Raw genomic sequence first — 12,165 nt, 5'->3', positions numbered from 1 at the left:
TTTACCACTGCGCAAATTGAACCCCTCTCATTTATCAGTGGCTATTATCATCGACTCACTATCTCTATGTTCATAGCTGACAATGCGTAGTGACTCAAAAATTTGCAAGCATTATATCTCGGCTCCGTCTCATTTGCGTTTGCTTCGTTTCATCTGGGTGCCTGGGCACAAAGGTTTGCCTTTGAATTAGTGTGCAGACTCATTAGCAAAGGCTTCCCTGAGTGGCCCTTTAGTACCTACAGTACCCCCACACGCCTATGTCACTGCCGCTAGGTTTAAGAGATTAATAATGATGAACGAAATATATAACTCAAGTATGGCTTCTCATGTTGACTACCGCCTTCTACTATTCCTTCGGAGTCGTAAATTCTGCCAAACACGCAAATTAGAGATTGTACTAATGAGGCTACGCTGCCGCATCCCGAAACTAAATTTCTATACACACAGGGCTGGTTTGGCTGCATCTCCTTTGTGTATACAGTGCGGGGAACCAGAAACTAGTGATCACTTTCGCTTTGCTTTCCGACGATTCTCCTCAGTAAGAAAATTGGTGCTCGAGGTCCCTATAGACAAGCTTGGCCTCAGCATGAACGTCCCCGTCTTGCTTTTGTTTGGAGCTTCCACATTGGGGTGCAGCGACCAGAATGTTTGCACTGCAATGCATAACTTTATCCTTGATTCCAATCGGCTGCCTTCCTAAAACAGTCATTTATATTTATAATAATTAATTAGAACACCGAGCAGAATTCATCTTCCTTATTGCTTTTTTTTTCTAAACTTTTTTTTATTCATTTTCTCCAAACCGCCCAATACTTGGCTGATCCCCCACGGTGGTTATGCGCCATTTGTACAGAGGATCATCATCATCATCATCGTGACGACTGTAGTTCGAGTCATTTTTGCTTTGAAAATAGGAGTAGGTCTTAATGGCTTGCCTCTGCGCGCGTGAAGCCGTGCTTGTTTAGTTGCTAAGTGAATATATACCGCAATTTATACGGCTGATAAAACTACAAACCACACTTCGTGTAATTGTGCTATACTTTGCTATCGCTATCAAAAAGCGGCAGTCTCGCCCTTTCGGGTGACACTGTCGCTTTCTTTTTTTTTCTTAACTGCAAGGCTGCGGTACCGCGCCTTTTGTTTACCTTTAAGGCATATGTTGTCATTTATTTCGTCACTCCTCTCTGGGCCTTGACAACATTTGCAATAAGTAAGTAAATAAATAACTTTGATTAGAGATCATTCATGATCTGAATTCCCGCCAGGACAGCTAAACCGGGGGGGGGGGGGGGGGGGGGGGAACGATAACGTCCGCGCTAATAATATTTTTATTAATATAAGCTCTAAATAAAAAAACTAAAAAAGGATGCCCAGAATACTTCCGCACCCATAATCCCCGAATATATATAGCAAACGATAAGACATTGGAATAAATACACGCGCCATAAAGTGAAGTAAGCCTAGAATTAGCAGGGAAATTACAAAAATTTTGCAGTGTGCCTACTGTGCAACTGCGTTCATTAATGATTTCAGGTGTCGAAAGGCGGGTATAGCCAAGCGTTGATATGGAGACGCTTTTTTTTCCTCTTGCCGCCCCGAGTTTTATGGGAAACGCGCCGTGGTAGCGCAGTGGCTATGTAGTAGCGCTGCTGAGCTCGAGATCGAGGTTTCCATCCCGGCCGCAGTGATCACATTCCGATGGGTATGCAATGCAAAAACGTGACTGTACCATGTATATTCCTGTACCATGTAAACGTGCCTGTACCATGGCGATTCGGGGTGCACGTAAAGAAAATCTCTTCAAATCCTGCACTTGTGTAATTCAAATCCAGTGCTAATGCAGCTCCACTAACATGAAACCTGGTGAAATGCGAAGCAGTGATGCGCCGGTGATTATTTTGATATTCTTGCACAAGTGAGGAGTAATCGAGCACTTGTGGGGTGGTGGCGCCCTCTCCTGCGCTGCTCTAGTACCAGGCTGGCATTTCGGAAGCGATTTTAACGAGTTTCTGTTAAATTATTCTGAATCGTGTTAGTTTATTTTGAACCGGTTTTGATCCATTCTGCACTTGTTTTTACCCTGTTTCTTGTTTTTGAGCGCGATCATGACGGTCGCCGACGCCGACAGCCCGGGCCCCTAAAGTGCTTTGCACTTAAAACAGAACCCCCCCCCCCCCCCCCTACCCCCAGTTGGCCAACGTTCATCCGGAGCCCTCCACTGCAGCGTACCTCATAACCAAGTGTGCGGTTTCGGGACGCCAAAGAACATAAAAAAGTTATCTGAATGATGCGTAAGCATTTCGTAGTAGCGACGCGGTGTTCAGTGTTCACACTCCACACTGCTGGTAATCCTAGCACTGCTCAGCGGCTGCGGTCGTCTTGGCGCCATTACGGTAAATGCGACAGCACTGCGGTGACACGAACTGCTGCGGAAGGCAGTGCAGCGTGAATTGATGAGGCAAGCAAACTACTGCAGGTGGCGGTGCCAGGTGCGCTGATGACGTTCCGATCCGAAACCACGGCTGCCCCACAGTTCTGGCTTACTAAAGGTGTGCCTAGTGCGTGCCTGATTGCACACGTCACGTGGTCACAGAGACGCGCTCGTGCCACTGCTCGCGCGTTCTTCGTCGTCTTCTTCCACAGCTGGCGAACTTGAAAGCGATCGTCTTAGGCGGAGGACGGACGGAGGGACGCTCGGGCAGTTTTCTCGTTGGGTAAACATAAAAATGCTAATGCATTTAAAATTGAAAAAGAAGAAGTGCAAAGTGGCCTTAAACTGCCTGAGCGAATGTTTTGCAACACACACTACCGTCAGTTCAAATGCACATTTTCTCAAGAAATTTGCATAAAATTGCAATTATATGCCCGTCATCACGGCTCGTCCGCAAGAATTCAAGCGAATTGCTTCACTACCATCGCGTTTATGGCTTATCTCTCCAGAACCACACCTGCCTCTTCTCACGCGCATCCCTTATCCGACAATCTCAAACACGCTCTGTCTCTAATGACGCGATCAGCCACCACGTTGGTTCACCCTATATATCTGCGAGGTCTGCAATCAGCATTCTAGCGCCATACGCACGTGCAGGGAATGTCGCCCAGCCCTGTACTCACCCCATATTATCACGTGCGCCAACATCCTCCCGTCCATGCCTAAATACTTGAACAAGCTGCAGCTGTACCCCCTGAAGACCTGCACCAAACTCTGCTGCTGTTCCTGGTGCGCCGCGTTCTTCACATCCGGGCAGCGATGGCAGCCTTCGAAACAAACCTTAACCCCTGGGGAGCGCGCACCTCCGCAAACAAAGAGAACTTGAACCAGAGTCCGCAATAGATTAAGGTTTCTTCTTCGCTTGATTCGCACGGCAATCTCACTGGACACAGCTCGTCCTACACCATGTTCCACTAATAAGACGCGTTGTTCCGCGAATAGGTGCGTGATCTCCGGTAGAGTATAGAGAGAAAATAGAGCGCCAAATAAGAAAACGCGAGTAGAACGACGGCTCGACTTCTTTAGCACTCTTTCACTTCGCTGAGACACGCTCCCTCTATAAACATTCACTAAAAGCGCCAGAAAGAGTTGGTGTAGGAATATGGCGGACCCAAATCACCATGCAGTTCGCAGGCAATAAGAGCGGTCCGGGATTTGTTGCCGCTTCGGCTTTTGCACGGTCGACTAACGTGATTGGCCACTGCTAGACACGTGGGCCCTCACGAACAGTTCGTACGTGCAAGCTAACTTTCTGCATCCAGAGCCAATTACAGTTGATGTTACCTGTAGTTTCCACCACGCTGCAGGCGTCTAAAGTGAGGCATAGTCTATAGGCTTAGTAATAATACCGCATGAACTCAAATTAGGGCACCAAACTAGAAACCTTGACTCATTGGTCACAAGTATCGTGATACATGGTTTACCGATGCTAAATTTAGACAGGACAGAGCGAGCTATATACGTACCTCTCAAAGACGGCACTTCTGGGCCCGTATTCATAAAAAGTTTCTTACGGTGAAACTGTTCGTATGAGCGTATTCCAGCCAATCGCAATGCTGGGCATATTATCAGTCAAGGCGGCCGTCCAATGGCACTCAGGAAAAACAACTTTGTAAATTCGGCCCCTATCTGTTTTGTTAATGTTGTGATGTCCCTACTGAATTTGGCGCCGGACTATCGCGTGTTCACCACGTTCACCACGTTCAATTCACGGACGTCAAAAAGAAAAGAAAGTATGGGGTGGGTATGTAATCAGCGTGGTGCTTAATTTCGACTGGAATACGGCCAAAAAGCAAAAAAAAAAAAGAACGACAGGTCTGAAGAAAAAAAGAACTCTTCTTTCTAGGTCGGCGTTCATTCAAGACCTTTGTTTCTTACAATTATCCGTTTGCACCAGTACCTCAAGTCTTGCACCCGTATAGCCATGGTGTGGGACTTCTTTTTGTTTTAATTTATTTATTTATTTTGTGTGTGAACTAGCTCGCGTTGTGTAGATACCTTGGTCCTGGTGATGTTGTCGAACAGCTGGACCTGATCGTGGAGTGTGTAGTAGCGCGGCCGCTTCGGAATCGGCGGCCGCAGCTCGACCGTGCAGTAGCGGCCCGTGAACCGGGGCTCCTCCTGGGGCGAGTCTCGAGCTTCGATGGCCACGCACTGGTCGTAGGAACCGAAGGCCGTCAGCGTGCCCGTCAGGATGCCGCCAGCCGGCTTGCCCGCCGCATCCAGGACTGGAAAAGCGATCGCAAGGATGCTCCGTTTAACAACGTGGTTTCACACAATAGAGGGAAAGAAAAAGATCAGAGGGTGTTACATACAACATTAGGAGGTCTCGTTCGTAAGAGTGTTTTTATTTTATTCTGAGTTTTGTTTGCTAAGTGGTAGCTTTGCCTTATTCGCACTATTATTTTGATAGTTTCTCTGTCATGTACAAGAGTGCGAAGCTGGGCTAGTTGGTTCAGTAACATTCGAAAAAAAAGAACAGTGCTCGAGGTCTAGCAGCGCTGTTTGGTGCTGTAGCTATAGCGCTTATTTTCGACATGAAACACCACGCCAACTTCGAATTTGTTCTGTGGCTACGTCTCAATGCTAGGCTGTTAAGTCATGAGTGGTAGCTATGGTGGAAAGTTTATGCTGAGTGTCGCTTATACAGGCCTCAGCGCTCAGATCTGACGCGCTCAGGTGGTGCAGAGAACTGCGTTAATTTCACATTCTTTTATAAGTCTGTCCCCGAGAGACGCGAGCGATGCGCAGATAAGCGTGCTGCAAAATGATAACGGACACGAGCGAACGCGCCCTGCACGATCGCCTCTTAAGTAGAGCGAGGGCAGCGTTCTGCACGTTACGCTGGCGGCAAAGAACATTGCGTCCACGCGCACTGGCGTTCCCGCTGAGCGGCTCTCTGCAAATTGTCAGGACACACCAGTTTGAGAGGAGCGGACCATGAAGCCTGAGTTAAAGCTCTCTTATTAAGTGTGCGTCTACTTCACCCCGTCATTTCAAGTTTGATTTCATTTCGAAGCCCGGGTTACCCCTGGTGTAAACAAACCGGTAAAACCTAGGTGAAACTTTGCCAACTTTAAAGGTATTTCAAACAGTTTTTACAGTGAAGCTGTATATGGATAGGCTCTGGCGGATCGCGTCCGCGGCCAAAACGACGCGTAGAACAACAAGGTGGACCGATCCTGGAGATAGTGCATGCAGAAAGGGTCCAAGTTCAATGGCACATACCCCTGTGGCTTCGGGGGACCTGTAACGCGCCCTTGAACTACCCTTGTTACACGTGGGACCCAAAGAGACAAAAACAACGGGCCGGAGCGACACACGCTGCTGCCCAAACGCTAGTTTACGACGATGCGTGTCGAAACGTCAGTGATAAAACGTAATAGTCTTCCAACCAATAGCTGTGTCTCGATCTCTCTTGACATAGCCATTTCCCTAGCGACGTCGTCAGTTGACCCTGGGACTCGGTATGGGTAAGACCCGTGTCACTCGCCCCGAAGAGGGAGAGCGCGCCTTCAATTGGAGCGTCGGCGCGCTCAAGAGCGCGAATGGATGCGAAAACGACGAGAATACACGCAGAATTGCCGCGCGACTGACCGCTCGAGAAATTTTGCGTGTATTCGCAGGCTTCTTTTACGCTCGGAAAAACACATTTATGTAGCACGGATTGAGCAACATAAAGCTTTATCGGGAGTTTTTCATGTTGCTCTACAATCTTCTCATTGACACTTTGATAATTAGGACAGTACTTCTCGAGTTAGATAATTAATAACAATTAGCTCATTAAATCTCAGCAACGAAACAATTACTGGCGGCTACTCCACTGTAGTGGAAACAATACGCACTAGGTTTGCTTCGCGTAACGCCTTTCCTCTTTTTTCAATCGTGCTGCGTGATAGCTGGGACGCCCTGTATGTATATATATATATATATATATATATATATATACTTAGTGACATCGCCACGCTTTCATATATGAAAGGGAGACCCGTCTAGCAACTCATGCAGTTGATTCTAAGACTACCATGGGTAGACCACGGAAATTAAAGACACTAGCAGAACAGCGTGAATACAATGCTCGACCATGTGTGGTGTTTGATACAGCTTCACTGGACATTCACGTTCGCAGGGCGGGATGTCAGCCAATTTGTTTTTTTTAATTTTGTCATGGCTTAGCCTTAATTCCTGCCGGGAAAAGTGGAAACCAAACATTATACACCTTCTCAGATTGCGTATATGTGCAATGTAAACAGCGTATAACAACGTACAACAACCTTACCCATAACAAAGCGTAACGAATTACGGCGTATCCTATATTGCAGCTTTAAACGCTTCCTAGCATGGCGTGTATGTCTGGTGTATTGTCTGGCGTACTGTCAAGCAATGCGGTGCAAAATCCATAATTCAGGAAAAGTCAAATAATTGCAATCCTCAACAGCTGCCAAAAACAGGAACCATTTAAGAGTCATCTTTATAGGGAAACGCGTGATGACTCTCTGGCGTCAGGCGCACTCTCTGGAACCAAGTCTTCAAGAAAACAAGCAAACAAACAAACAAACAAACAAAATCCGTGACGTATAACAGGGGAAACACAGTGCTAAAAACGGGCGATACAGTGAAGGTGGAGGAAGGATAATCATAGTGCATAAAACAATAAATGTATCAGAGCTCTCGCATGCTGTATACCTTAGCAGGTTCTCGGCCCACTGTACAAACACGACGCGCAAGTAAGACCGCAGATGTGTGATAGAATGCAATGTGACCCTTAATCGCATGCTATGTGCTTGGTTCACATTTATGCAGGGAGGTACGCGTTTTCATCGGGGCAAAAGAAGGAGAGGCAATATATCGCGCAAGGCGTATGGACACATCGATATTCCAAAAAAAAAAATTAAATTATGGGGTTTTACGTGCCAAAACCAGTTCTGATTATGAGGCACGCCGTAGTGGGGGACTCCGGAAATTTGGACCACCTGGGGTTCTTTAACGTGCACCTAAATCTAAGTACACGGGTGTTTTCGCATTTCGCCCCCATCGAAATGCGGCCGCCGTGGCCGGGATTCGATCCCGCGACCTCGTGCTCAGCAGCCCAACACCATAGCCACTGAGCAACCGCGGCGGGTATCGATATTCCATTATCAACCAATAATAAGAGAGAAAAAAAGAAATGACTCAAAGCAGAATTCACTTACACCGAGTGTTGTAATTCAAAACTCCTGTGGCCGGGAGGAAGATTATAAAAGTCGGACGCAGCGCGCCTGCTTCTCGATAAACAATAAGGAGCAAAATGTTGCGCGACCGTATCCCTGCTTCTGCAACGTACCGCATTATGCAATCGGGACAGAGAACATTAAGTGAGGCTAGGGTGTGAAAAGAACATGCAGCTTTGAAGAGAAATCAGATGGACTACGTACACGCGTACCTGTATGTTATGTCTTGGTTTCAGTCTCTTTCCTACGTTTCCTAAGTGCGAAGGTTTATTTTTCTCATTTTAGGTCCGTACAAGTGCGGGTAGGCAATACATTAAAAAATTACCTCGAACACAGGTAACTTCTCGCGTTTAGATTCGATAACACCTGAAACATCTCCATTCAGCCTCGCATTTACCGAAATAATAACGAAAAAGCCACAGCGTATAATGACATCCTGGTGTTTGTTTGTTACGTCGACTCTCAATTACAGATAGTCATTACATTACGTTCACCATATCGCAGAGTAAGCAACGAAGGGTTCCATGCAGAGTGAGAACGCTTACTTATGTTCTAACAATTTTTTTATTTACTGTATTTTCACACAATAGTCCGCACCCCGTGTATACTCCACAGCAACAAACTTAGACTAAACGTAAGTTTTCATCTTGCGTTTAATAGATTGTCCGCAGCCAGTATACAGTCAATTTCGTTATTTATTGCCCGATAAAAACCCGCATGTGCAAACTCCCTCTCTCTCTCTCTCTCTCTCTCTCTCTCTCTCTACTTTTCTTATTTTTTATTTGCATTATGCAAAACGAGAAGTTATGCCTTCATGTCACATAGCTTACAAACACGGCGACCACGAAAACGACGTTGTTATTGACATTTCACAAATAGCCCTTGGTTTAAACGCATTACATCATCACTTACACAGAAAGAAGATGACTCGCTGTCCCCTTTCACGAGTTAGAGGTGGAGCTCTTTTTCGTTAGCGTCCTCCAGGGGTATAGTCTGCGCTATGCCGTATATAGAAGTTCTCCGTATCGAGAGCATCACCTGCCTAGCCTGACACGATTTTATTTTTATTTTTGCAAGTTGATTATGTCTAGCACTATCACTGGCAGGAGTAATAATTACTTTGCAGATAACGGAAACCTACTGAAACTTGTGTGTAGAATCAACTATGTTAGGGGCCACGCCATCGATAAAGAAGGAAAGAAATAAGCACGCCGAGGTCATAAACTCTGTCCTCTAGGACATCCCAGATAACACGTCAACGACGCCGAGATGGAGGCCTCGGAACGAATCAATCGATGTTAGCCGGGGAGATAGGAACATATAGGCTGCGCACGCCGTGACTGTTGCGTTATTTTAACGAGGTTCTTGCCGGCATCGAAATTGTTAGCGTTACTCTGGTGGGGCCGAGGCTAACGAGCTTGTTAGTGGAGATCAGTGCGTATGTGATTGTGTTCGTGTGTTTATGTGGCCGTCTGAGTAAAAGAGTGAGGCACAAAAATAAGCGGGTCATGTGCTTCGTTTTCAATGGACAGTTTCAGCTCAGCGTCACTTGCGGTCCGCTCCGCTCACGTTTCATGCACTCAGTCACAGCACAGGATGGTGTTGACCCATACCGCGGTATAGTCCAGTGGCTATGGTATTGCCAGCCTATTGAGCGTACAAAGACGGTGCGACTACTGGTCCTCGTCATTTTTGAAGCAAATATGACTGCGCGTCGGTCGCGCAGTCATACGGGCGTTGCGCGCACACGTATTAGCGTTTCCACTGAGCGGCTGAGGGCAAGTTGTAAGAATACGCCAGTCTGAGCAGAGCGGGCTGTAAAAGCTAAATTGAAACTCGTCTATCCGTAACTGTGCTCGGAGACTTATTTTCGGACCACGCTGCAGAACCTTCATGCAGAGTGTGCCTTTGCATCTGCCTTTCTATACCATCGGCATATAGACGATCGCTTACGGCGAAACTTTCTTGGCGCTGCAGGTGTAACAAGATGCGCGATCATTCTTCGGACTCTTAGCTAGTGAGCGGGGTAGAAATAAACTTCGCGGAAGCGTTAAAGCAATAAAAAATTCAGTGCCGTTCCTCGCAGTGAAGGGGGATGACCAGCGAAGCTGTGTATGTGTTGATTGACCGTTACTCCGGTGAAATGTTCCAAGTTTGCGGGATCGGGACCACATAGACGGTTCGCATTTCTTTCCGCCTCGCGGTCCTGGCGGGCAGCACGGTAACGCTTGGCGTCCGCGGCCCGCTCATCGTCGGTGGTCTCCTTCCGCCGCCGCCGCGCCCATTCCCTTTTCTCCGCAAAACCCCGGAGACTTCAGTGGGCGCCACAAGGACGCGCTACGCTTTGGAGCGACGTAGAGTTATTGTATATGCTACCAAAGGTAGCAGAGTTGCGCGTCTGATTTATAAACGCCGATCGTGCCTCCATTGGCCGAACGCCATCACGTGGGTTCCAAGCAACCGTGCACTGAGGAGAAGCTGATGCTCCGGCCAGTTTTTTCTATTTCCCGACGCCGCCACTGCAGTGAACTGGATTGACGCAAGTTAACGCTAGCCAAGTTCAAAGCGAATCCGGTCGATCTTGGCGTTCGCTGTTACGTGCGTAATTGTGTTGCTGCCGAAAACTTACGCCAGCAGCGAAGTAAAATACACTTGGTTACTGCAATATTAGCTGTTTTTGTCTGTTCGAGCTCTGCGCCACCAGGTGGCAGCACGATACAGGCCGCTCACGTTTACGGTTCCGCCAACACGCCGCAACCCCCGGTACGCCTGCGTTTACCCGATTACCGGACAAGCTAAACCTCTCTATTGACCGGGTGCTCTGTTCCCAACTGCACCAATCGCTCGAAAAGCGAAAAGTTCCGAGAAGGTGCACAGGTGAACGCACAAGTCCAAAAAACAACTAATAATATTCGCGCTGCATCTCACGCCGCGCGTTAAAAATCAGCAGCGCCTTTTTTCTTCTTGACTATTTTATCCAGTGAGCTGTTTCCATGCGCTTTGTTTGCGATTAGACGGAAAAGCGGTCCACACGCGATGGAAAAGCGCCCACGGTCGACCGACGACACGGTAGGCATGTCGCCTGCAAAAACGGAGTTCGGCTTCGCCACACAGTTTTGGTTGCTTGCCAGGCAAGATGGCGGACCTACGCGCAACTCTGCTCCCGCAGGGAGCATATACAGTAACTCTAGAGCGACGTACGTTTCGTTTGGAGCGATGCAACTTTCAGCCAGCGTCGCAAGGGTGCTGGAAGCTCCGGAGCGATGTGCGCTAACGCACAAAGAACCTACACACCATATAGGAGAGACTGTCACGTTTTTTTTTTTCGTTTTTTAAAAACGGATACGCCAATCGCAGCTGGCATACTAGCGCTCACGCGGTTACGTGCCCGCCATGGGTGAACTACGTCACGTAACGAAGATGCAAGCGTAAGTTCCTGCGAAAAGCACGTGGTGGTGCACAAGGTTTTTACGATCCCGAAGTTTAAAAACGTCGCCATTCCTACGTTTTATACGACGCCACAAGGTGGCGCGACGGATCTGAAATTGTTTTGCGATCCCCAAATTTAAAAACGCCACCATCCCGACGTTTTCATACTACGTCACAAGGTGGCGCGACGTGTTTGAATTGTACACACCGGCGGGTCTACTACACGGACGTGATCTGCTGGAACCTAGCCCTTAACAGCTTCGCTGTAAAAGACGGTGCAAGGAGGAGCGACGGACAACAACTTCCGTCGCGAACGTGGTCGGAACAGAGACGAGCGATCTAGCCCGCGACTCTTAACGCTGTACATGAGTGACAACGCGGCTCTCGACTGCAGTTGGGTTCATTCAAACGTAGTCCTTATCGGTCAAGAAACCGGCGGCGAATCGACGTCGCATACGCTAGAAGACGCGAACGCCCACATGCGGCTGGCTCGCGGAACAATGACTGAGGCGCGGTTATCGACGGGGCTGGCTCTTAACTTTGTCCCTCCCTGCCCGTCTAGTATCCCGACCACCCCGGGGTGTACAAGCTCGTCTGTTATTCTCGGCCTTCTCACTGAATGGGCGCTTTCTTTCCTCGTTCTGCACCGTCTTTGTCTTGTTCCTCGCTTATGCCGTAGCCTCTGCGGTTCTCCTCTGCACCGTGCATATCGGCTTCGTGATAGGAATTTATGCTCTCGACGAACGTCTTGCCGTGTTCCGCGCCGTTTCCTGCCCGCCTTCCTTTGTTTCCATGCCAACGTGAGCTTTGGTGGCGAAAGGCTGCGACGGACGCCGTGAGCCATAGGGGTGAGCGTGGACGGAGAGTTTCGTTGCACTCAAGAGAAGCACGGCATCGCAAGAGAGATACGAGAGAGCTCGAATCGCATTTGCACCGCGTCCCGTTCATATCCGGTGCTGTCCCATGGCGTAGCTTTGGAAGAGGAACGCTGTCACAATGCGTCGTCGAAGGGAGTATACACGTGTCGCGTTATAC

At 48.2% G+C, this 12,165-nt stretch overlaps 1 protein-coding gene across 1 annotated transcript in view; it reads right to left on the bottom strand.

The window, feature by feature from the left end:
• Positions 1 to 12,165, bottom strand: part of LOC119437249 (nose resistant to fluoxetine protein 6) — a 192,620-nt gene that overhangs the window by 39,030 nt on the left and 141,425 nt on the right. The window contains exon 2 of the mRNA XM_037704289.2: positions 4,490 to 4,719. Coding sequence (XP_037560217.1) covers positions 4,490 to 4,719 — 230 coding nt within the window. The remainder of the gene's footprint in view (positions 1 to 4,489; positions 4,720 to 12,165) is intronic.

The sequence above is a fragment of the Dermacentor silvarum genome, chromosome 1 (assembly GCF_013339745.2).
Source record: "Dermacentor silvarum isolate Dsil-2018 chromosome 1, BIME_Dsil_1.4, whole genome shotgun sequence".
Lineage (NCBI taxonomy): Eukaryota > Metazoa > Arthropoda > Arachnida > Ixodida > Ixodidae > Dermacentor > Dermacentor silvarum.
The sequence above is the reverse complement of the archived record's forward strand: the minus strand, read 5'-3'. Positions and strand labels throughout refer to the sequence as shown.